At 40.5% G+C, this 27,426-nt stretch overlaps 1 protein-coding gene across 1 annotated transcript in view; it reads right to left on the bottom strand.

Moving 5' to 3' along the window:
- Positions 1-22,567, bottom strand: part of LOC140363551 (neural cell adhesion molecule L1-like protein) — a 49,870-nt gene extending 27,303 nt beyond the window's left edge. Inside the window, exons 1-21 of the mRNA XM_072450182.1 lie at positions 22,441-22,567; positions 21,340-21,448; positions 21,084-21,259; positions 20,882-21,004; positions 19,189-19,359; positions 17,685-17,796; positions 17,055-17,236; positions 16,247-16,381; positions 15,428-15,562; positions 13,967-14,078; positions 12,542-12,702; positions 11,901-12,060; positions 11,505-11,629; positions 11,323-11,427; positions 10,600-10,797; positions 9,495-9,565; positions 9,172-9,394; positions 8,421-8,456; positions 7,452-7,567; positions 6,026-6,230; positions 1,238-1,360 (exon numbers count right to left, since the gene is read on the bottom strand). Of these exons, the coding sequence (XP_072306283.1) occupies positions 1,238-1,360; positions 6,026-6,230; positions 7,452-7,567; positions 8,421-8,456; positions 9,172-9,394; positions 9,495-9,565; positions 10,600-10,797; positions 11,323-11,427; positions 11,505-11,629; positions 11,901-12,060; positions 12,542-12,702; positions 13,967-14,078; positions 15,428-15,562; positions 16,247-16,381; positions 17,055-17,236; positions 17,685-17,796; positions 19,189-19,359; positions 20,882-21,004; positions 21,084-21,259; positions 21,340-21,448; positions 22,441-22,534 (2,872 nt within the window). The 5' untranslated portion in view covers positions 22,535-22,567. The remainder of the gene's footprint in view (positions 1-1,237; positions 1,361-6,025; positions 6,231-7,451; positions 7,568-8,420; positions 8,457-9,171; positions 9,395-9,494; positions 9,566-10,599; positions 10,798-11,322; positions 11,428-11,504; positions 11,630-11,900; positions 12,061-12,541; positions 12,703-13,966; positions 14,079-15,427; positions 15,563-16,246; positions 16,382-17,054; positions 17,237-17,684; positions 17,797-19,188; positions 19,360-20,881; positions 21,005-21,083; positions 21,260-21,339; positions 21,449-22,440) is intronic.
- Positions 22,568-27,426: the final 4,859 nt, after the last annotated feature.

Genomic DNA, 27,426 nt, shown 5'->3' with positions numbered 1-27,426 from the left:
GTTTTGTTCTGAACATAAGAATACAAAATAATTCAAAAAATGTCAAAAGAAACTAAATCAAATGAATCATGTTATGTTGACTGGTTACCACATAGTTGATTGGTTGAGCTCTGTCGTGTAATATATATATATATATATATGGTATACATAACAGTCTAGTTATCCAAAGAGAGAAGCTGATGAATGAATTACTGTTTGTACTTCATCATCTGTAACAATAGGCCCGCTCTTGTCCTGACATGACACACATTACATCTGAAGGTTATGCTCTCTGTGGACACATGCAGTTCAGTCTTATTGAGTCAAAAAGGAAATAGAGAGAGTCAGAGATCCTGAGTTGAGGCCGTTTTAGAGTATCATAAAAAAGCAATAAGATTTTGACACCTAAAGTGTGTGGGCTTCTGTGCTGTTTTTCCTTACATATTCGTGAATGAGAAAAAGAAAGACAGGGACATAATGCATTGACAATCTGATCAGACTCCGTGGACCGGGGCAGAGGCAGAGGCGTCCAAGGGCTGTCTCTGGTTCACCATTTCACACAAAAGATTTTACAAATGTCATTCGACAAGAGCACAGCCATTGAAAATAGATCAAACCAAATGAAAGACCCTCCCGCACTCCTTCACCTGGACCGCCCGCTTACATAAAGGAAGCCTGTTTGTGCAGAAAAAGCGCTTGTGAGTGATAAATGTCAAATAACGGGAAGGAAAAAAGAGGCTATTGAGTGGGATGTTCCCTTTTAGCACAAAAAGCTGCAGTCCGAGAGGGGAGGGAAAGATAAGATACACAGAAGGAACTGTCAAAACGCAGTCCCAGAGCAAGAGCACAAATTGGGCTGCTGCAGGGAAGGAGGAGAGCGCTGTGGTCAGAATCAAACAGTGCCACCTAGTGTTTCCTGAGAGAACACGTAAGAAGAATGAAGTGAAGAGAGGAACAGAGAGAGAGGAAGAGTGTGTGGAAAGAGTAAAGAGCCGTGTGTCAGCGTCAAGTGAGGAAAAACAGTAACTTCAATCGCGTAGGTTACTATAGTGATACTATACAGACACTAAATATAAACCAATATCACAGACTAAGTCACAATGGGAGGAAAATTGTTTGGGTTAGCGTGGAGCTTATAACAACTATTCACAAAACTGTTCTCTTACTATTTCTGCTTCTACTTTATTGGAAGCAACAAAAACACTCTCATAATATAAATATGAATTGAAGGAACAGTGTAGAGCGGATAGTGACTCACTGCGGTGATAGTGAAGGTGGTACCCCGTGAGGACGCCCTTCGTCTCAGAGGGTGGACCCCAGACCAGTAAAATGGAGTCTTTTTGAGCGTTTGAAGTGGTCAGGATGGGCACCTGGTCAGGAACTGTGGAAGAAGAAGATAAAATACATTTATACAACAGTCTATCAGGGCTGTCGTCACGTCATTTACACAGAATTGTTGGTTTTCATCTTTATTCTTTGATTGTTCAGCCTGAGGAAAAGTACTGTATATAAGGCCTATTCTTACTTCATCTGTCACTATAGTAGGTGTGTGAGGAATATATATTTAACCACTTTAAAGTAGCTATGGTTACCCTTCCTATTTTACTGCACAAGTTTTAAAGCTCTAAAGTAATATTTTATCCAAAAAAAAGAAAAGAAAAGTTGAAATGGGATGAGTGAACCAGTCACTGATGCAAAGCGGCAATTATCTCTGCCTCGTTTAAAACCACATATTTAATTGGCATTTCTTGCTTTTCCTTTTTTTCAGATGTTATTTTTGGAGGACTTACATAGAAACAGTGTTTTTAAATGGTTTAAAAGAGGTTTCTTTGTGATCTCTTTATGAAGCGCACAGGCTGTACCAGGACCTGCAGAAACATCAAACTCATCCATCATTCAACAGCCAATGGCAGGATACTTTACATATTACAGTTATTAAAAACATGATATATAAGTTTGATGATTCTTGACTCGTCTATTATGCTACGAGAAGAAGAAACACTCATTTCAGCTTCACTTTATGTTTATGTCACTTTTGCTTTGTCAACATATAATTATAAAAACAATAAAACACCTCGAAACAACATGATCCAATCTGCACCAAAATATGTTCCATTTTCTAATTTAATCAATCATAGACTTTTGTAACTTTTGTAACTTCAAAGGCCGTTTTCTCACTCTTTAAAGTCGCACAAACACGCAACAAACGTACACACACTCTACACACACACAACAAACGTACACACACTCTACACACACACACCAAACTTACACACAATCTACACACACACACCAAACTTACACACAATCTACACACACACACCAAACTTACACACAATCTACACACACACACACCAAACTTACACACAATCTACACACACACACCAAACTTACATACAATCTACACACACACCAAACTTACACACAATCTACACACACACACCAAACTTACACACAATCTACACACACACACCAAACTTACACACAATCTACACACACACCAAACTTACATACAATCTACACACACACCAAACTTACACACAATCTACACACACACACACCAAACTTACACACAATCTACACACACACACACCAAACTTACACACAATCTACACACACACCAAACTTACACACAATCTACACACACACACACCAAACTTACACACAATCTACACACACACACACCAAACTTACACACAATCTACACACACACACACCAAACTTACACACAATCTACACACACACACCAAACTTACACACAATCTACACACACACACACCAAACTTACACACAATCTACACACACACACACCAAACTTACACACAATCTACACACACACACCAAACTTACACACAATCTACACACACACACACCAAACTTACACACAATCTACACACACACACACACACCACCAAACTTACACACAATCTACACACACACACCAAACTTACACACAATCTACACACACACACACCAAACTTACACACAATCTACACACACACACACCAAACTTACATACAATCTACACACACACACCAAACTTACACACAATCTACACATACACACCAAACTTACACACAATCTACACACACACACCAAACTTACACACAATCTACACACACACCAAACTTACACACAATCTACACACACACACCAAACTTACACACAATCTACACACACACACCAAACTTACACACAATCTACACACACACACACCAAACTTACATACAATCTACACACACACACACCAAACTTACACACAATCTACACACACACACACACACACACCAAACTTACACACAATTACACACACACACACCAAACTTACACACAATCTACACACACACCAAACTTACACACAATCTACACACACACACACCAAACTTACACACAATCTACACACACACACACCAAACTTACACACAATCTACACACACACACCAAACTTACACACAATCTACACACACACACACCAAACTTACATACAATCTACACACACACACACCAAACTTACACACAATCTACACACACACACACCAAACTTACACACAATCTACACACACACACCAAACTTACACACAATCTACACACACACACACCAAACTTACACACAATCTACACACACACACACCAAACTTACACACAATCTACACACACACACCAAACTTACATACAATCTACACACACACACCAAACTTACACAAAATCTACACATACACACCAAACTTACACACAATCTACACACACACACACCAAACTTACACACAATCTACACACACACACCAAACTTACACACAATCTACACACACACACACACCAAACTTACACACAATCTACACACACACACCAAACTTACACACAATCTACACACACACACCAAACTTACACACAATCTACACACACACACACACCAAACTTACACACAATCTACACACACACACCAAACTTACACACAATCTACACACACACACACCAAACTTACACACAATCTACACACACACACCAAACTTACACACAATCTACACACACACACACCAAACTTACACACAATCTACACACACACACACCAAACTTACACACAATCTACACACACACACACCAAACTTACACACAATTTACACACACACACACCAAACTTACACACAATCTACACACACACACCAAACTTACACACAATCTACACACACACACACACCAAACTTACACACAATCTACACATACACACACCAAACTTACACACAATCTACACACACACACACACCAAACTTACACACAATCTACACACACACACCAAACTTACACACAATCTACACACACACACACACCAAACTTACACACAATCTACACACACACACACACCAAACTTACACACAATCTACACACACACACACCAAACTTACACACAATCTACACACACACCAAACTTACACACAATCTACACACACACACACCAAACTTACACACAATCTACACACACACACACACCAAACTTACACACAATCTACACACACACACCAAACTTACACACAATCTACACACACACACCAAACTTACACACAATCTACACACACACACACACACACACCAAACTTACATACAATCTACACACACACACACACCAAACTTACACACAATCTACACACACACACCAAACTTGCATACAATCTACACACACACACACCAAACTTACATACAATCTACACACACACACACCAAACTTACACACAATCTACACACACACACCAAACTTACACACAATCTACACACACACACCAAACTTACACACAATCTACACACACACACACACCAAACTTACACACAATCTACACACACACACACCAAACTTACACACAATCTACACACACACACACCAAACTTACACACAATCTACACACACACACACCAAACTTACACACAATCTACACACACACACACCAAACTTACACACAATCTACACACACACACACACCAAACTTACACACAATCTACACACACACACACCAAACTTACACACAATCTACACACACACACCAAACTTACACACAATCTACACACACACACACCAAACTTACACACAATCTACACACACACACACACACACCAAACTTACACACAATCTACACACACACACCAAACTTACATACAATCTACACACACACACACCAAACTTACATACAATCTACACACACACACCAAACTTACATACAATCTACACACACACACCAAACTTACACACAATCTACACACACACACACCAAACTTACATACAATCTACACACACACACACACACACCAAACTTACACACAATCTACACACACACACCAAACTTACATACAATCTACACACACACACACCAAACTTACACACAATCTACACACACACACCAAACTTACATACAATCTACACACACACACACCAAACTTACACACAATCTACACACACACACCAAACTTACACACAATCTACACACACCAAACTTACACACAATCTACACACACACACACCAAACTTACACACAATCTTGTACTTCACTTCTTGATGTGTTGTACTGAAGGATTTGTTGATTTCTAACTCTAAACCTGAAGTTTTAACTCCAGACAAAAAACGTAACATTTGAATTTTTACACACATTTTTAGTAATATCAAGTTTATGTCAAGAATTAACTTGGACTAAAATCCTCTCTGTATTTGTACGTCCCAAATATTGTCAATAATAAGAGGTTTCAAGTCGATATCTCTGAGTTTAAGCTCGTTTCCTTGTCGCCTGCAGTGTCTTCTACACTTTAACTCACCACTTACATTTGTCACATTTTCACACTGTTTTATACCACGTAACTCCCGGTAACAGCAGATTTAATAGCTGTTTTCCCTTGTAGTTTCACTTCCTCTGCTCCTCCGACCTGTGCCAGTCATTAAACATTCCCTGGGTCTTTAATGGACGATGGGTTTTGACACCGTCGTCTGCCAGTTCAGGTTTGTCCACAAGAAAAGAGACGCTTTATAACTAATGCAAATGGAAAGTGGGAAAGTGGTGGTCCCGCTCACCTCCTTCGGGAGTGCTGAAGTTCACCGGGTCGCTCTTTGGCCCATTGCCTTTCTTATTGAACACATTGACCGTGAGGCTGTACTCGGAGAACGGTTCAAAGCTCGGCACGATGGCGTGATTCCGATTCCCGGGGAAAGACAGTGATTGGCGCTCGTCTAGAGTCTTGCTGGGATTCAGCAGGCTTCGTTTCCTCAGCCAGTGAACCTGCAGGAGGAGAGCGGCAGAGTGGTTAGCCCGAGACGCGGGGAAAGGGAAAAGCGTCGAAGAATGCAAAGGGATTTGAAGGGCAGTAATTGGTGAAGAGGATGTGTATAATGAGACGGATGGCAGGATTCACATGTGAACTAAGAGGAGGTTATTTCATTTCAAACTCACTCTGATGAAGTGACTACAACACGGTCACTGCTGTTTTACTTTGTCTGGCATCGAATGACAGGAACAACTTTAAACGTTAAACTCTTTGGAGAGGAATAACATGGAGACTATTGTGATTTGGAGAAAAATGGTTAGTAACACTTTAAAATAAGTTCAGTTATTGCTGCCTTAGCAAAGACAAAATTCATACTGTGATACACATATCGCTAATCCTAATCTTGATTACTATGCTTAATAAACCATATGTGCATTATTAATTAAGCCTTTGGTTTGGTGCTTTGAAAGTGCACTACCTGCTTGTCTCTGTGTAGATCGCTTTCCCATGAATGTTCCATTAAACATATCTTGTTTTTTTTTAACACATACCTTGTGTTATTCCTATAAAAGCAAGGGTACTGCACAGTTGGTAATTTTTAACCAGTGCTATGAATTAATTAAAAGCAGCATAAACTAATTTACTTTTAATAATGTATGTGTATGTGACAAGGAGCTGAAAAGCCTTTTGTTCTAGATCTCAACTGATGAATACTTCAACTGATATTCAGCAAAACTCAATAAATAATCAGGCAAAATGCCAAGCAGAGCCTTAAAAACAAACACAAGGTGCTCTTCCAATGATTGCTGCTCAAACATATTTGCTGCACTTCTGAAAAAACTGCTTCCAATCTGCTGCTGATTTGGTTCTTCCCAGACGTAGTCACGCTCCTGAGATAATGCTGCAATGTCTGGACAAAACAGAATTATTCTTATATTTAAACCTAAATTCTTGCTGTGACTCTGTGCAGCCCGTGCCTGTGATGGCAGCGTTTAGGTTCAGACAAACGGTCCAGCTTTGAAATGATAAAACATTAACACGAATACAAAACAAATTCCCCTCACAAGCGGTTATGATTTAATTCTCTTTCATTGTCACTCATCGAGACAACTGCAGTTGTGATTTTGGGCTTTACAAGAATACATTGGCTGGAATGGAAGTTTGAGCTTTATTGCATTGAGCTCTCAGATCTTGGTGTGGAGTCCAGAAAGTATCTCTGGAACAGGATTACTCACATAGTGACCCCCCAGATGTCCTCGCACTGTGGCAGGTGGGACCGGGGTCCAGCTAACTCTCAGCACAGTGGTGTTGATCACCTCGACCGCCACGTCCCGCGGAGCCGCAGTGGGAACTAAACACAGTTGGAGCGAGGGTTAGTAAAGCAGTAAAACAAAAGTTATAGCACTACCACAAACTTTATGTGTCATGGGCATAACAACTGGGAAGCAAAAACGCTCATTTCCTTTGATACATTTTCAGTTTTATTTATTGTCAAAATGTTACGATACTAAAAAAACTTGAACACCTATTCCCCAAAAAGTATATTCCTCAGTAGCCTGGCTTCTTTTCAGAGGCTTGTGTGGGTGAGTTAAATGTCTCAGAGTGAACAATGTGAGATCTGTAACTAACTGGCTACAGTCCAGGTTGTACCTGCCCCAGGCCCATAATGGAGGCTCCAGCCACCCACGTCCTCTAATGGCAGCAAGTTATGAAGAAGTTATGGAAAATAAATACAGAAATAAGCCTTTTTGCTTGGAGTCAATTTTTCAGAGGTTTTGTTGAGAGCTCTTTCGAATTTTATGGAGGAAATTGTATTATTTCTTTACACTAAACCTTTCCTTATATATTATAGTTTTATGTTGCTCAAAAACAAATTGACTTAAGTTTAAATACAATATCATTAAAATGCATCAACTAAAAACAACCTTTTATTCCAACACATGAATGGTACATGTTTGCACTACGTCAAACCCCATTGAAGCCACTGACTCTTTCCCACGGCAACAGCTCGTCTACCATGAAGCTCCACGCTCTAAACAGTCAAGCGCTCTCACGCTGTGTCGTGATCTGTGATAACGCCCACAGTTTCTCACACACGGGGGAAACACAGGCCAAGAACCACCTGCTGCATGGAACTACTTTTTCTTAGGGGGCTAATAGTCACTACTGCACCTGCACAACACAAGAGAGAGGAGGAACTCAACCTGACACATTCTCACGCAGGCAATGCCACACCACGTCTGAAGGCAACGGGAGAGGAACAAATAAAACAGTTATGTGTGTTTTCTTTTTGCAGTTGTATGTGTCGGTATAAGATAAGATAAGATAATCCTTTATTGTCCACACATGGGGAAATTTTGGTGTTACAACGCAGTAGATACAGAGGAAAAGGACAAATAACTTATAGGAAGTTTAAAAAAAAAAACACTCTTAATAGAAGAAGTCTTGTGAACAAAAACTCTTATTAACAAAACTCCTGTAAACAGAAAATAAAAATAAAGATAAATTAATTACTAATAATAAAAATAGCTGGCATAAGACAAATAATACTAATAATAATGGTAAAGTAAACACTCTTATTTACATCAGTTGTATGCACATGAATATGACATTAATTACGTGTGAGTACGACAGTAATTGCACATGAATATGACAGTATTAAGACATTAATAGTGCGTTCCTGATGATCCTGGAGTATTACAATAGAACTGAAGGTGCCTGCTGTGTATGAGGCTCGATTCATGTAAAAAAAAAAAAAGAATAAATTAAATGAATCTTTTACGCTTTTCTTTAAAAATTGGAGAACAAGATACTCTCCCAATTCAAATGCACTGAACGAATGATGCAGGTCACACCTTCAACCAGACTTAACGGTTTGAATAATCCTTTATATTTAATGATAGACACATATCTTGGAATATATTTGTGTTACTGCGTGTATCAGTGTCCACTTACCGTCCTCTCCTGAGTACCCTGTGATAATCTTTGGTTCCGGGCCCCACCCGTGACTGTTCCTGCTTTGGATTTTGACCTCGTACGGCACAAACGTGGACGTGTTCCTCACGACAAACATCTGTCTTTTGACCAGAGACTCTTTCCAGCGGTCGTCCAGCCCCAGCCTCCTGTAGCTCACCCTGTACTCCAGGCCCGGCCCGTTGTGCTCGATGGGCAACAGCGGCTGTGACAAAAACCATGAAGCGACAAGATGAAAGTCACAGCTGCAAGAGGAAGACTTTTTACTGTAGAAATATATACGGGTGGGAAAATGGTTAACTTACATCCCAGGTTATTTCCATTTGATGAGGAAGGTGGCCTTGAATTTTGATGTTCTCCGGGTTTCGATCGGGCGCTGCAGAGACATTATGAAGGAATCATCAAATCACAACTATCTTATCACACATCATTTCATTTCGATTACAAATATGGTTGGGGAATATGAGAACTAAGACATCTTCACATTGACCATCACAATTTTTTTGATTCAACAAAAAGGTTTCAATTTTAATTTGATGGTCATAAAGAAGATCAAAGTTCATTCTGTGCCGTATAGTGCAAAGATAGTCACATTTACTCTGTATCCTGTATCTTGTAAAAGAGACTGTGAATCTTAATGACCTTTTAACCTGACTGAAAACACGTCTAAACTTGTCCAAACCACATGCTTTTACTGACAAAGAACTGGCTCTCCATCAGACCCAAGACCCAGGCTGATCAATGATGATTTGATGAGATCTCAATTCAATCAAAATTGTATTATTTGCAATTTATTAGCTTTATGTTCAAGAGGTAAATAAAGCTACCTGCTTCTTCTGAGAGTTCACACATCACTGTGATTGGTTCAATAAACGTGTCAGTTACTAGAAACATGACAAATAGAGTGCAGACGCCACAAAAAAGCACTGCATAGCCTAAAATTACACTCCAAATGACAGTTTTTTACACGGTCATATCACAATTCAACCGTAATATCGCCGGAATGCCAACCTTGGACCGAGAGTGTTTTCATGTTTATAAAAAGGCTACAAAAGCAGCGCGAAGCAACGTGAATTTATACACTGCAAGTACCGGTACTTTCTTTTATTTTCACCTCGACCTGCGATTTGAGGTGTTTTTGAAGCATGCCTTGAAGATTCAAACACGCTTGGCACAGCTGGCGACGCAAATATTCAAATACAAGAGTCAAGGTGAAGCATTAACATGGCGCTGCTGCAGATACTGTGGGATTTAAAGGCTTTCAAAAGCATCTCCACAACCCCCTATTGCTTCAAAGTCCTGTGGCTACACGTGGCTCTCCTTCTGTACGTGCATTTCAAAAGAGTAGTTCAAACTTTTGCCTACAGGTTCCAAAACAGACAGGGATGAAAACAGAATACAGTGTGTTACCAGCAGGGGGCGTTTTGTGTCTCTGCGTGGGCTCACTGGGGGGTCCCGGTCCCACCATATTAGCGCCGTACAGCCTGAACTGATAGTTGATGTGTCCGTGTAAAATCACGTCGGTGGTTGCCAGGTTACCAGGGACTTTCTTCAGCTCCTTCCACCTCCCAGGATCCCACTGGCTCTCCTCGTACTCCAGCACGAACTCTGCATTCAGACGAGATGAGACAGACGGGTTCAGACCACGAGAGTTCAACATTATAACGTTACACTGCACATATTAGGACGTGTTTAGCAGGAAAGTGTGGGCTGTACGCAGAGATGGGATTCTGGGACTTTTAACTTGTATTATTGTGATTTTCTAATTTGAATGGTTACTCTACCCAGTACCTATCTTTGGCAATAAGACACAGTAAAATACAAACATGAATCCTTTCTTCCTGGTCCTGTTTAATGCCATTATGAGCCGTAGGAGAGATAAACACTTGACAAGGCCACATGATTAACCCTTTGCTGTCCTTTACCCAGTGCATGTGCAGAAAAACATGATAAAAAAGCTGAAAATAGCTTATACCAGATGCAATAGCTGCTTAGTACGAATCAAATCACTCATGTTTTAATGTATAACATGTTGCCGTGTTGCTCTTCTACCTCTTCCACATCTCACAAGCTGTAAACTCACACTAAAATAACTCAGTAAATGTGAAAGTATTGAAGCTCAGTGTGCGGCACCTGTGACCGGGCTGTTGTTCTCAGCTCCAGGAGTCCACGATAAGCTGATGTTTCGAGGGCTTTGAAGCACAGAAATCTGCAAATTTAAAGGAGCATCGGGAACATCTGCACAATAGAATATGAAAAAACAACAGTCACTTTTTCCACACATTTAACATAACAGTGTTTGTCCAAAAACATACCTAAAACTGTCATTAGAGCAGAAGCATTGTCCCTGTCCAGGCTGGTTCTTGCTATACACGTGTAAATGCCTTGGTCGCTCATGTTCACATTTACGATCTGCAGCATCCCTTTGGTCAAAGAGAATCTGTAAGAAAAACCAGAGAACATTTTTGGTGTTGAAAATATATACTGTATGTGTTTGTACATAGAGAGAGAACGATCCATCTGGCCGTGCACGAGCCTTTATGCTCAAGGTCCTGCTAATGCATATTTTCATAATCTTTCCCACTGCATTAGCCGGCCTTGAAGTCAGGCGGCTGCTTTCATTAGAATGAGAAGCAGGGATGTAAGCTTTTATGGCATTTGTCATTTAGAACGCATTTGCAAATGAATAAACTCAAAGAAATGGCACCTACTTTTCTTCAAAGTTAAATGGGATCTCCTCTTCATCTTTCATCCACGTCACCTCAAAGCCGCTCTCCAGGCTTTTATCGAACTCGGCTCGGCACATTAGCTGAGCCGTTGTCCCGCTGACGACCCGGGCGTCCTGGGGCGGGGTCACGATTTTGGTTGGATCTGAAGAATACAAGCAAAACAGAACAAAAACACATATATAACTAGTACAAATCAGCTTCATCTGGACATCTCTGAGGTATTTGTATTCCTAATCCTACAATATTCATCTGATTTTGTTTCAGTTTTGCTCCCAAAAATACACACTTCTCAAATACTTTCAACAGACAGTGAAATAAAAATGAAGTGAGTCAAAAAGATTAGAAAACTGGATGAATTGTATCGACAGGTTGAGTCATAAAAACAACCTCTTTGCTGTTGTCAATGGAAACAGTCAAAATCGGCTGATTAAGGTTGAAACACATCATTGAGAAATATTTGTAGCTGACCACACTGTCTGGGTAAGAATGTTCACTACCAGCAATTATAGTTATCCATATTTTGTGTCAATATAGATCCCATTCAAAGCTTCCATTTCATTTTCTCGCTCCTGGAAAAAGTGTCAGCTCTTCATCGTGTGCTGTTTTTGTACTTTTCCTCGTACCTTTCACATCCAGCAGAGCGGTGATTGAAGACTTTCCCTCTGAATTGGAGGCCGCGCACACGTACCCCCCACTGTCACTCTTCTCTGCGCCGATGATTTGCAGGGATTTGTTGGACAGGACTAAAAACCGCTCCCCCTCGATGTCTCCTGAAGTCTCAGTCCTGGCCCTGGGAGAGAAAGTTTTTCCAAGCAGCTTTAGCGCGCCCGGCTAATTAGACAGTCACGTTGCCTAGGAACACTGAAAAGGCTCGGACTAAAATTACAGTTTTGTCAAGCTTTGATTGCATTGATTTTCAGTTGGGTTGGCTAATTAAAATTCTTTGTTCCTTTGCATCGATTAAAAGCCCTTTTCTTCTGGCAAGGTCGAGGCTATAAGATGCTTTACAACCTCACAACTGATTGGGAAATGGTATGTTTCAGTTCATCTGAGGCACGACTATTTCTAATTGTCAAACTCTGTCAAAGATTCTATGTTCTGTCCTGACAGAGCGTCTTTAATTAGCGGTATACAACACATGGAAGAGGATCTCTCATTAAAAAGGCACAGGTGTCAGCAGACTCTGGCACAGACACCTCAAGCATTTGGGGATTATTAGTGCAACCCAAAGGCTGTTAGGCAGGAGCAATTTCTCCCACACAAATGAAGCAAAGGTGTTTCTGTTTTAACACGAGCTTCTGGGATTGTGTGGTAAGACAAGTTGTTGGATAAATAAATACTGGTGCGCAGACTTACAGATAATCGCTTGTGAATTATAACATGTTTAATGTGTGCGTTCAAAACTGAATGTTATGTGTGTTAATACTTATTTTGTATCACACTTGTAACCTGGACTGGGTGTCATTAGAAGGTTCTACTTGTACCGGAGAAAATGGGCACTGCACCCATAAAATCACTTTTTATGGGTGCTAAAAACATGTTTTTATGGGTGCTGGGAGAGCACTATAGAAAGTTACCTGGTAGTGTGGCCGCAATTAAAATAAATACATTTGGACTTAATATGGAAGTGGACAATTTTGATGGATTTTGGACCGACTGGGACAAATACGCCGGGTTAAGTATTCAGATTATGTGAAATGTTTGTATTTTCTCTCTCTGTGTCTTGTGTTTGTTCTATGTTTGTCTAAAAAACAGGGGGAAATGTATATTAAACAACATTTTGATATTCAAGATAACGCAAAAAATGTACACAATATCTAAATAAATAAATGTCTTTCAATCTTTCAAATACTCCAAACGATTATTCTACACACTATTATTTAATCCAGAAAAATGAACTGATAATTGTCTTTTAAATTCACACCATGAATTTGACCTAAACCTTTAGGCAGATTCTGATTGTCTGGTCAGCTTAAAACTGTTGTCACATGTTCTGAACTCTGCAGTGGTCATTGTTTAAGTCAACAGGGGATGACATGTGTTCTTACCAGGAGATTGATGGTGGAGGAGAGCCAAAGGACCTGCAGTCCAGAGCCACGTCCCCGCCCTGCACCACCGCGTACTCCTGGAGCTCTGCGGTCAGGATCAGCGGAGCCATGTCTGAAACACAAGTCAATGTATAGACTGTTGCTGTATATGATGCAGCTGATGATACAGATGTTCTTCCAAGCTGCTCTAAGAAGAAACGACACTTCAAGAACAAGACACATTGTACAAAACGATAACAGACACAGATGAGGTGTCTGTTATCGTGATGAAATGAGACGATAGTTTCAGCTAAACTTTATCATTCTTTTGATTTGCTGAAGTAAAAATGGGGATAGTCTGAGCAGGCAGTTTGGACCGAATGCCATGATGTAGCTTTATATGTTCTTTTTGCCATTAAACAGTGAGTCTATGTAGCTCATCTGATTCATTATGCTAATATTTAATTGTGATGGTACAATACGCTGCTAAATTATGATCACTTTTGTGTGTTGGATTGTACATTTATCATGGAGCACTTGTATAGGGTGCACGTCCATGAAAGGGGCTGTACCTGGACGGCTTGTGGAGTTAAAAGTAGGTCAGCCACGCCTTTTCGTTGTGTTGAGTGTGGCCCAGGTGTGTTCTGGGTGTTGTACCCCTGCGTGCCTCAAACGTGTGCATTCTGGACTTATTAAAAGTTGCAAAACGGAACGTATCATCGTGTCATTCGAGGGTGCAACATCTACTCTGTCGTTCTTTATCAATTCAAATCGAGCTGGAGCGTTCTCTCTCTCTCTGGACACAAGCCACAGTTTAAACAGACGCCGACAGATCAGGGGCGCGGCCGGGAACTGTGGTGATCCGCACAGGACCACGAGGAGCAAAACTGCCATCAGATTATGAAAAAAGTGTCTTATATTCAATTAGAAACCGTGAAAAAGAAACAAGACGTGTGAACTGCAGAGCTGAAACCAAACGCTCCAACAAACGTCTCAATCCTGTTTTCATAAATGTGAAAGTGGCAGTAGTTTGTAGTGTTTTCTAGAGCCTTGACACGTTCTGCAGAAGGGCCAGGCTCGAGTGGGGCATTTATATCATTAATTGTAGACAAAAAAGACTTCATAAATACATCAAGCTCTTCTAGTCAGGGCAGCGGCTCTGAGGCTGAGTTATAGGAGGAGTGGGAGGGAAGAATTGTCTTTTCTGAGCATGGAGCTGCATTAAACAGAGTGTAACATAATATAGCGTCTCTATTCAGGTGATGGTCTTGTCCTACAGAATCATAAACACAATTAAAACCTCAAATATGCAACATGAAATTCCTTGACTTTGCCCTTTGAGCTTCATGAAACATTCGCCCCTTTGATTTATAACCGATGCATATTTGGGTCGCTTTGAACAGAAAATATTTGATGATGTGCTTGTGATTGAAACGTTGCACGGATGAAGAATGGTGAGAAGAATGTACTCGTGTGACTCACTCATGACCAGGATGTTGACGTTGGCCAGTAACGTGCCGTGAGGGTTGGACGCTTCGCACTGGTAAACGCCGCTGTCTTCTGGATCGGCGTTATGTAGAACAACGCTGTCTTCAAGAACACGCTGCTTCAGCTCATCTGAAAGTATAACATATCATATTACGTAGAGTTATACATTAAAAGTGTTCTGACTGAGGGTCTGCCACCTGCCATGACCATGACACCACCAGACCAAGTCAAGTAGTAAGTTAACACTGTCTAAGGGTTAGTTAATATATCACTTTAATGTTTATAGAGTGATAAATTATCCCATGTGATTATTACTGAGTAAAAAGCACAATAAAAACCCTCAAATGTCCATTAATTCACTATCTAGTCACTATATCTGTAATGTCTTCATTCTTAATGCTTAAGTGATTATAATTTCCTCAAAATGATACTAAAATTATTATCAAAACTAGATTTAAGGAGAGATCTACGACTTGACCTTTCCTGAACACTTTTAGAATGATGTTGAGCTTTATCAGAACTAGTAGAATGTCTTGAGTATTGAGCCTGTTCCTCTTAAAGTATTAAAGATTGTGTGTTTTAAGATGTATAATTGAATGTGTTACAATCGAGTTAAGCTCCTCTCTTAAAAACATCTCCAGAATAATGTGCAGTAGTAGTTTGTAGTAGTAATAGTCAGGCTTCTTGTGTGCTTTGAAAAAACTCTTCTGAAGTTCTTTGCCAACTTCAATTTGTCTTCCGAGCCTCACAGCTCGGTCCATCTGCCACTGGCACCGGAGGCTTCAAACCACAGCTACAATTACTTTCACTCACCTCGGAAAATCTCTCCATTCTTCCTCCATGTGATGTCTGGCACTGGTTTTCCACTGACCACGCACCTGATGCGGACATCTGAGCCAATCACAGAGAGCTGACTCTGAGGCGGCCCACTCAGCCAGTGTGGAGGCTCTGAGGGGACGAGGAGACGAGGAGACGAGGAGACGAGGGGGCAGCACAGGGGTCAGACCAGGGATAAACTTGTTATTGAAATAGCAAAGAGGGATCCAGAGGGTCATTCAGTCTTCATACACATACAAGTGCTCACAACCTCAGAGGAACGGCAACATTTCAACAGGAAACGTCTTTGTGACTGATGGAGCTGAATGTGTCCAAATATTAAGCAATTAGTGATGTTCTGTCTCGCTGCAGTGAGTGAGACAGAGGACAGAGGATGTCCTACTATATCAAACAGATGCTCGTGTGATTTTATAGAGGCGTTCTAATGTGGCTCACAGATGACAGAGCTTTTTAACATTCTAAATGATAAGTTACAATAATCTAAATGAGATAAGTCATGGTGAATCCAGATGAAGTCAAATAAACTATTGTTAAAAGGAGGCTGGAGGCCATTAGTTTGAGCTGTGGAAAGGGGGGATTTCAATACATTAACACTTATTCTCGTTCCTCTTTGGGATTCAGTAAGTTGAAATCAAACACATGTATTGTATGAGACATTTGCACATCTCCTTTAACCTTATATTCAATCTGAGACGACGTCAAACACGCACTTTATCTAAGGCATCATAAATCAATCATTTTCATGTTCAATTTAATTTGTAGTAGAATGTGCTTTTAGACTCACCCTCTACTATGACGTCAAAGTAGTGCACTTCCTTTCCTTCTGAATTCTGAGCCTCGCACATGTATTTGCCCTCCGCGCCCTCGTCCACGCTGGCCACAGTCAGCAGCCTCCCAAAGTTGTCATATTTGGTCTGTTCCGGAAGACTGTCCCCCAGCCTGATCCATTTGACGGTCGGGGTGGGGCTGCGATGATGGAACACAGAGGGATAAATACAGACATGTTGGTTGTTCACTGTAAACATGGACGTGACATACTAACACAGTGATATTACCTGCCTAAGATGATTTATATTTTAAAGGTTAAAGGTGTACAATGTAAGAGTCCGCTGCCTGCTTGTCTCCATGGGGATGACATAGTTTTGCCTTGAATGTTCCACAGAATGTATTCAATTGCAGGTGTTTTTATTGTATGAAAATACATTGAAAAAACATGTGTCGTTACTGTGAATGGACTCGCCTCTGTTTTTGTCTGTGTGTGTGTTTTAGTGTGTTTTAGTGTGTTTTAGTGTGTTTTAGTGTGTTTTAGTGTGTTTTGAGTGTGTTTTAGTGTGTTTATAGTGTGTTTTTAGTGTGTTTGTACTGTTTTGTAAACCCTGATACAACATGATTCTTCAAACAGAAATGTTCTCACAATCCTCCAGGCAGACACTCCAGCTGGAGCTCCTTCCCCCTCAGCAGCACTACCTCAGTCTGGACACCAGAGGGCAGCAGGATGCTGGGTTTGCTGGGTTGGGGGGCAGCGTCTGCTCAGGACACAGTTATCATATGTGATTAGACACTAATCAGATTGTCATGCAGCTTGTTAACAATGGGAATTGATTGTGTGAGATGTTAATGACATGTGTTAGCTGTCCAACACGCAGAGGAACCCCTCAGGGCGCTCTCTGCATCAGATCAGGGTTCTCACTATAACACATGCACAACGCTCTCACTCGTTCTATATTTATCTACAAATAACATAGATTAACACATAGGACATTGTATTGCAGTATATATATATATATATATATATATATATATATATATATATATATATATATATATATATATATATATATATATATATATATATATATATTACATTACATTACATTACATTACATTGCTGATTTTTATTTGTGTGTAAAAGGAATATAATTCTAGAAGTAGATTCATTCTAGCCTGTTCTGAAAGGACAAAAATACTCGTGGAATAAAGTCTTGTATTAATGGAAAACAGGGCAACAACTGGAGCTCGACTCTCTGCCCACGCCAGTGTTCGCCGCGGTTCCGGAAGTACATTTCTCATACATTTTTGCCACAGAGGGGATTGTGTTAATATGCCAGACTCCATGTGCAGCTGCTGCATTTGCTGCATGTCTCCCCTTCTCTCATCTCCATTCCACGCTAAAAATGGTTCCGTCTAATAAAGCTTCTGGGCCAAAAGAAATCCTTAAATATATATATATATATATATACACATATGTAGAGTAATATAAAATATTAAGAATGTAAGGGCATTACAGAGGGTTATAACCAGCCGTGTGATAATGTAATAATACATGTGAAACTGAACTTATATCTGTAAAGGATCTTTATCCTGGAGGCGTTATTAGAGGGCAAGAGAAGGGAGGACATGCAGCAAAGGATTTAAAATCACAACACTGCGACCGGCTGCACATGGGCCTGGCATATGTGCTGCTGCCTTAACCACTCCACCACCGGACAGCACAGCAAACATAAAAAAATCAATTTAAATAACCTGGTGGTTTATATTGTTTCAGATATTTTAGTTTTGAGCTCATTATTGACCAAAGCTGATTAGCCTTGAGTAAGTTGGAGTCACTTTGGAAAAAATAATTTGAAAATGGACTTCCCAAATGAAGCGATAATTGAGCTCATAATTGAGGTGGTTAATTCATTTGATGAAAATTAAAAAAAAAAAAAAAAATGCACAGCATAATAACATATATTTGTGTGTTGAGGCTCAGTATTGACAGATAAATAACATTTAGAACCATCACATTGAGCTAACAGAGGCATTACACACGACACACAAAATGCCGCTGGGTGGTTTTGCATAATTAGCACAGATAGTTTTGATCTTCTGATTCATGACAAACATCACTTATGACTAAATCAACAAAGTGAACGTACCACTCTGCACGGCCACAGTCATGGGGCTCTTCTGGATAATGACTCTGATCCTGTTGAACGCCGCCACACAGGTGTAGTCGCTCCTGCTGTCGTTCTGCAAGGCGTGGGAGAAGTACAGGTTCCCGTCGTTCCCCATGGAAACCCGCTCGTCCTGGGGGATGTGCTGCAGATCTGAAACACAAGATCATTCTCGTTTACCACCAGATGTTGTCAACGGAAGTCACAAAGAGGATGACAACATGAACAAGAGGTGAGGGAGAAGCTGCAAGACGGGTTGAGCATAGAATTTGAACTATGCCTTAATTGTCATTCCTGTGAATATAATTACGGTAAACGTGAGGTCACACCCACTTACGAACCATTCATTTATATTTGGAAAGACATACGCTTTACCAATGTCTTCGGCGTCACGTCTTTACTTCGTCAGCACGTTGTTGGGAACGGTCTCGGTAATCCAGAAGGAAGAGCCACGAGGTGATGTCAATGTTTAGGCCGCGCAGTCAATCTTCATGGCCATTTTAGGAACTAGAGGACGCTAATGCTCCCTCGCCATCGTGACTGTAACTGTGTTTATATAAAGGAACACACGATGGAAACTCTCGTGTCTTCTCTCCGGTGAACATTCACAAAAGACTTCACAAATAAACTCGCGCTGGTCCATTGAGCATGAAAATACACTAATCAGGATTAACGGGCTGTTGAAGCAGGGAATGTGTGAGTGTGAAGGTTTGAGTGACAAGGGCCAAACAGTGACGGACAAACATCTGAACCATTAGCTCGTTGCTTCTGCAGAACCCAGGCTGCGGGGGAGGGTTTGAAAAGTCAGAAATAGTTCTTTTTGACAGTTTGAATGGGAGTTATAGGCTGGACTTGGTGTCTTGTCTAAAAATGATAATAATAATAATAATAAAAACATGGTCAAAAATGAGCTCTAACAGATCTAATTGCAAATATAATGCTAATGCTAATGAAGTTCTTTAGTTGGGTACAAAGACACAAGGCTCTGTGTCTCTTTAACTGACCTAAACTGCACTTGACGACAACAGAGTTCATGCAAAACACAGATTTATTCAGTCATTTATTAAGTAAAGGGGATTGTGTATTTATATGTAAAAAGCTCATTAAAATCATGATTCCTCCCCAAATCTTCTTTTTGCTATTGTCCCATAGAAATCTTCATATTCTACATTCATTCATTTGTTGACTGATGCAAATTTTGGTCGACTAAAACACGACTATAATCCCAGGCAGGTGATCACACTGGGCCTCGTTCAAGAGGCTTTCTCACGCACATAAGAATACTTAAGGTTTTTGGCCTTCACATTTTTTTTCTTAAGTGAAAATGTTCTTCTTTTTTAAATTGTAAATAAAATAAGAAAGAGATACTAAAAGTGACAGGCTAAAGAGTACTAACCCCTGTCCCCCCCTGTCACCCCCCCCCCCCCCCCCCCGCTGCCCCCCCCCTGTCACTCTCACAACCAGAGTCACTTGTTATTTGCGGGGGCTCACGGAGATGCTGACTTATATATATATATATATATATATATATATATATATATATATATATATATATATATGTATTATATATGTGTTCATGTGTGTTTGAATCTGCTGCTGAAGTTATAAAACAGAATAGTCTGTAGATGCACGACAAAGTTTTTGTGTGGACAAAATGTTTTGCAAATGTCCTCACTTATGGACATCCAGTGGATCTGCCGGGGGACCACGCTGGCCGGAGGGTTACAACTCAGGACAAGTGGCTCTCCTTCCGTCACCACGATGGGATCAAGTGCCTCCTTTGGAAACTTGGGGACGCCTGAACCAAAACAAATCCAAATAAAGTCCTGGTAAATGATCACATGGTATTAAGATTCAAACAGTTTTAAGTCGCTCACTTAAAGCGATCAGCCGGATCTCCTCTGTCATCGCCGTGCCCAGTTTGTTTGAGGCGTAACATCTGTATTTTCCCTGATATTGAGCGAGCTCATTGTTCTGAACCACGAACGTCCCTGTGGTGGGGTCAGTGAGACGTGGAGGGGTGAAGTCAACGCCATCTTTTGTCCACCTGAACCTGTCAATGAAAGAAAAAACATATTATATACGTCTGAAATAAACATCTTGGACTGTGCGGTGAGTTAATGAGGCTCTTACTGTGGCGGAGGGTTTCCTGTGGCTTCACACTTGATCGTTACACTGCTGTCATAAGGAAGTGCAATGATAGGACTGGATGACTGCGTGATTATTGTTGGAAGCTGCTCAACTGCAATAAAAAACACTCTAAACACTCTAAAATTTCACGATACAAACACCGTAAAACAGGAGTAGGACTGTTAACTGTTAAGTATAATTGAGATTGAGATTCAGTCATTTCATTTGTCAAAGATAAGCTTGTTTTTTTTTTATCGAGAGTTCTCCAGTCAATCCTCTGTAGGTTTGTCAAGATAATTACAACTTATTGTTCAAAATATGACAGAAAGAACAATATATTTGCGACTCATTATTTATCATGCAAGTCTTTTTTTAACAAGGTTTGAGCTTTAGAGAGTGAAATTAGTCACTTTTATGACTCTTTATCAACACCAAATAACTATAAAAGTGCTCTTTATTTACTACAGCTCATTTTGGGGGGTTCAATATTAGTAGTTGATAGTAATTGTTAATAATAGTAGTTTCAATATTATCGTTCATCGTGATATTTTCTGTAGCAATATATCGTTTGACAACTTACAGGAAGAAATTGACTATTTTTGGCAATTAAAATGGCAATTATTACAAGTCTGTATTGTTTAGAATAGAAACATGTATTATGAAAAGTGTTGTTTTATTAGACAAAAGAAGAAAATGTAATTGTGATGTATTAATATGAGGAAAGCATCTCTGTCATGCCGCTCAGGCCTCGGTCAGAGCCTCGGTCAGCGCCTCGGTCAGCGCCTCGGTCAGAGCCTCGGTCAGCGCCTCGGTCAGAGCCTCGGTCAGGGCCTCGGTCAGGCCTCGGTCAGGCCTCGGTCAGAGCCTCGGTCAGCACCTCGGTCAGCGCCTCGGTCAGAGCCTCGGTCAGCGCCTCGGTCAGCGCCTCGGTCAGAGCCTCGGTCAGGGCCTCGGTCAGAGCCTCGGTCAGCGCCTCGGTCAGCGCCTCGGTCAGCGCCTCGGTCAGAGCCTCGGTCAGGGCCTCGGTCAGGCCTCGGTCAGGCCTCGGTCAGAGCCTCGGTCAGAGCTACGTCTTGTCATTTGGATTGTCAGTGTATTTCTTACCTTCTGGAGGGATTTGCAGACTTGTGGCCCAGGAGGTGCAGGAGGTGCAGGCCAGCAGCAGCAGGAGGAGCTGCAGACCCCCGGCCTGCCTCATCCCCCTGCACAGGACCAGAGCTCTGGACTGGGACTGGACTGGGACTGGACTGGGACTGGACTGGGACTGGGATCAGCTACTGTCACTGGGAAACTTCAGAGCACCAACAATCTAGAAAAGAAGAACGATTTGAGCAAAGATTTGAACACATGAATCTGTGTTGCACCGTGACACTTTTCTGATGGAGGGTCCGCCACCTGCTCGTCTCCATGGAGATGTTGTCGGTTTGCCAGAGGTATTCCACAGTAGGGCATTGAACGTGTCTTGCGTTAGTTCTACTTTTTATTGTCTTAAAACATGCATTCTTACTATGAGCAGGGTCATCTCTTCACAGATCTGACCAGTAAGTTGTCCTGGTGGCATCGACTGCTTGTCTAAAGAAACACTAGACACGTTCAATATGTCTGGAACACACCGGGCAAAGCAAAAGCAGTTGTCGGACTCAGCACCTGTGAAGTTACACGGTGTAGCTTTGTGAGGTCAGGAACGACAACTGAGAATGGAACTGGACAATTTACATGGCAATATCTTTACAACAACAGTACAACATCAACAGTACAACAACATCAACAGTACAACAACATCAACAGTACAACAACACCAACAGTACAACAACACCAACAGTACAACAACACCAACAGTACAACAACACCAACAGTACAACAGTACAACAACATCAACAGTACAACAACACCAACAGTACGACAACACCAACAGTACAACAACATCAACAGTAAAACAACACCAACAGTACAACAACATCATCAACAGTACAACAACATCAACAGTACAACAACATCAACAGTACAACAACAACAACAGTACAACAACACCAACAGTACAACCACACCAACAGTACAACAACACCAACAGTACAACAACACCAACAGTACAACAACATCAACAGTACAACAACACCAACAGTACAACAACACCAACAGTACAACAACATCAACAGTACAACATCAACAGTACAACAACACCAACAGTACAACAACATCATCAACAGTACAACAACATCAACAGTACAACAACAACAACAACAACAACAACAACAACAGTTCAACAACATCAACAGTACAACAACATCAACAGTACAACAACACCAACAGTACAACAACACCAACAGTACAACAACATCAACTGTACAACAACATCAACAGTACAACATCAACAGTACAACAACACCAACAGTACAACATCAATAGTACAACAACACCAACAGTACAACAACATCATCAACAGTACAACAACATCAACAGTACAACAACATCAACAGTACAACAACATCAACAGTACAACAACATCAACAGTACAACAACACCAACAGTACAACAACACCAACAGTACAACAACATCAGCAGTACAACAACACCAACAGTACAACAACATCAACAGTACAACAACATCAACAGTACAACATTAACAGTACAACAACATCAACAGTACAACAACATCAACAGTACAACATCAACAGTACAACATCAACAGTACAACAACACCAACAGTACAACAACAACATCAACAGTACAACAACATCAACAGTACAACAACACCAACAGTACAACAACACCAACAGTACAACAACACCAACAGTACAACAACATCAGCAGTACAACAACACCAACAGTACAACAACATCAACAGTACAACAACATCAACAGTACAACATCAACAGTACAACAACATCAACAGTACAACAACAACATCAACAGTACAACATCAACAGTACAACAACATCAACAGCACAACAACATCAACAGTACAACAACATCAACAGTACAACATCAACAGTACAACATCAACAGTACAACAACACCAACAGTACAACAACAACATCAACAGTACAACAACATCAACAGTACAACATCAACAGTACAACATCAACAGTACAACAACACCAACAGTACAACAACATCAACAGTACAACAAAATCAACAGTACAACCACACCAACAGTACAACAACATCATCAACAGTACAACAACATCAACAGTACAACAACATCAACAGTACAACAACACCAACAGTACAACAACACCAACAGTACAACAACATCAATAGTACAACAACATCAACAGTACAACAACACCAACAGTACAACAACATCAACAGTACAACAACATCAACAGTACAACATCAACAGTACAACAACACCAACAGTACAACAACAACATCAACAGTACAACAACATCAACAGTACAACAACACCAACAGTACAACAACACCAACAGTACAACAACACCAACAGTACAACAACATCAGCAGTACAACAACACCAACAGTACAACAACATCAACAGTACAACAACATCAACAGTACAACATCAACAGTACAACAACATCAACAGTACAACAACAACATCAACAGTACAACATCAACAGTACAACAACATCAACAGTACAACAACATCAACAGTACAACAACATCAACAGTACAACATCAACAGTACAACATCAACAGTACAACAACACCAACAGTACAACAACAACATCAACAGTACAACAACATCAACAGTACAACATCAACAGTACAACATCAACAGTACAACAACACCAACAGTACAACAACATCAACAGTACAACAAAATCAACAGTACAACCACACCAACAGTACAACAACATCATCAACAGTACAACAACATCAACAGTACAACAACATCAACAGTACAACAACACCAACAGTACAACAACACCAACAGTACAACAACATCAATAGTACAACAACATCAACAGTACAACAACACCAACAGTACAACAACATCAACAGTACAACAACATCAACAGTACAACATCAACAGTACAACAACATCAACAGGACAACAATCGATTAACCGCAGTCGATATACTGTGACATTTGTGCACACAGCAAACCGTTCCCTAAGAGCCAGTTAGACAGACGCCCCTGGAAACCAAAGGCCCACACTATTTTATGAAACACAATCTTGAAATGGTGGACACAGGTTCATCTTCACATCCGGTAGTTTTCGGGAGTATGTGGAACTACAGAGCAACACCATTTATTTTAGTACGAGGTGTTTTAATGTAGTATAGTCCCCGCTAACACGAGCCAAAGTGCTTCTTTGTCAGCGACACTGATAAGAACGCTTCACACACGGCACCACACGTCAGGACACCACTATTACACTATTACACTACTGTCAGCCTGATCTAAACATGATTTACAGCTCATAAAAATGCTAACAACAAGCAAACTAAGGCTACACTTGAAGTCTCTGTGGACAGCTAAGTGTGTGAAAGTGTGTGGGTTTTGTAGTTGTCTGCTCTTTTTGTCAATGTTGTTTCTTTCAGTCCAGCCTGATCATTTGAATTCAATATTTTCTCTGCATCAAACTAAAATGAAAGTATTATTCCTAGTACAGAATCCCGGATTTATTTACAGTAAAAGCCAAGAGGCAAAAATATAAGGGGATACAACACAGACGAGCGTTTAGAAGCAAAAAGACAGTTCTCTTAGTGCGCAGTAAAGTGAATATGTGGGAGTGATTATGATATTAGCACATTTAGACTGGTTTGTTGACTTTCAAAAAAGACTCCCCACAGATACTTCCCATAATTGATGCAAATCCTCATTCACAGAGTAAAGGAGAGAGTCTATTGGCTTTGTCTGATGTCGTGGCCCGACACAGCGGAGCACTTGTCCACAGATTACCCTTTGAACTCCCGATTCTGGCTGGTGGCATCGCGTGGCATGCTTACAGTAGAAGCCACTGGCACAAACGCTAAGCCGCTGTCTGCGACCACCGCTAGATCCAAGATGGCAGACTATAAATTGGTCTGAGCCTGTCAGTATTTCACGGCTTTAGTTCACACAGTGCTGAGGCTGTGCTGATGCCAAACGGTTTCATCCTCCTGCTAATCCCACTATCAAGAGAACGACGCAGGCGCATGCATCAATACTACCATGACAATACTACACTATGACATATAGAAGTGGGTGGGGTTTCTTCAGGACGTAGGAATGCGCGTGTTCTCAAAGGGACGGTTCGTGTGGTGATTGTTAAGACTACATATAGGATTAAGCTGCTTAAATGTACAATCAATTAGAATTATTTAGAACTGAGCTGGAGCGGATTAAAAGGACAATGGCGGTAGTGAATGTACAGTCTGTATAGAGATGGACATTTTTACACAGTGCCCAAGCAGGATCTTCTCTTCTTAAGTGTTATTGTGGCATTATGTAGAGCATGTTTTAACACAGAGGCCTCACACAAGCTCACACATGCAGCTTTGGTTGTGGGCCACGTAACGCCTCGCTGAGCCGGCAAAAGCAAAAGCCATACTTGCATAATTAAAAAAGCAAGGGTGAAAATACATCAATAAAACTAAACACATTTTGAGTTTTAATGCTGGGGTTATTTGTTTGTGCCAATCAAAAGACTTAGACACACAAGGTTAGAGACGGTCACCAAGGGAAGAGAAAAAGTCTTACATTTTGTGCCCAAACAGTGAAGTACTAAATGCTTTTGGTTGGAAAATTGTATCAGAAAGTTTCAAAGTGACAATTATGTTTGCAAACTTCTCAGCATATTAGTTTGTACCGTGTTTTTGTACAAATTGCTTTCCATGAAAACACATTCAAGGCTTCTTTGTGCATCTCTGAAACATCCTGTTCTTACCTGTGACAACACACTGTCTAATTATATACAACATTATTTCAGAAAAGTTACAATTTGAATGTTTTTCTTACCAGTTAAGATTTATTTACTACCTTGATGTTTCTCTTAGAAGCTAAATTATTGTTGATATAATATTAGACTACATATGCTTACAAAGTAAAGGTGGACAGTGTCTACATTTGTATAATATTGTGATTCTGAAGATATGCAAAATTTGAATAACGTGTATATTGTTTAAAGTGTAAGAGAAAGCT

Source organism: Eucyclogobius newberryi, unplaced genomic scaffold (assembly GCF_026437365.1).
Source record: "Eucyclogobius newberryi isolate DKJ021-1_F unplaced genomic scaffold, fEucNew1.0.hap1 SCAF_17, whole genome shotgun sequence".
Taxonomy (NCBI): Eukaryota; Metazoa; Chordata; class Actinopteri; order Gobiiformes; family Gobiidae; genus Eucyclogobius; species Eucyclogobius newberryi.
The sequence above is the reverse complement of the archived record's forward strand: the minus strand, read 5'-3'. Positions and strand labels throughout refer to the sequence as shown.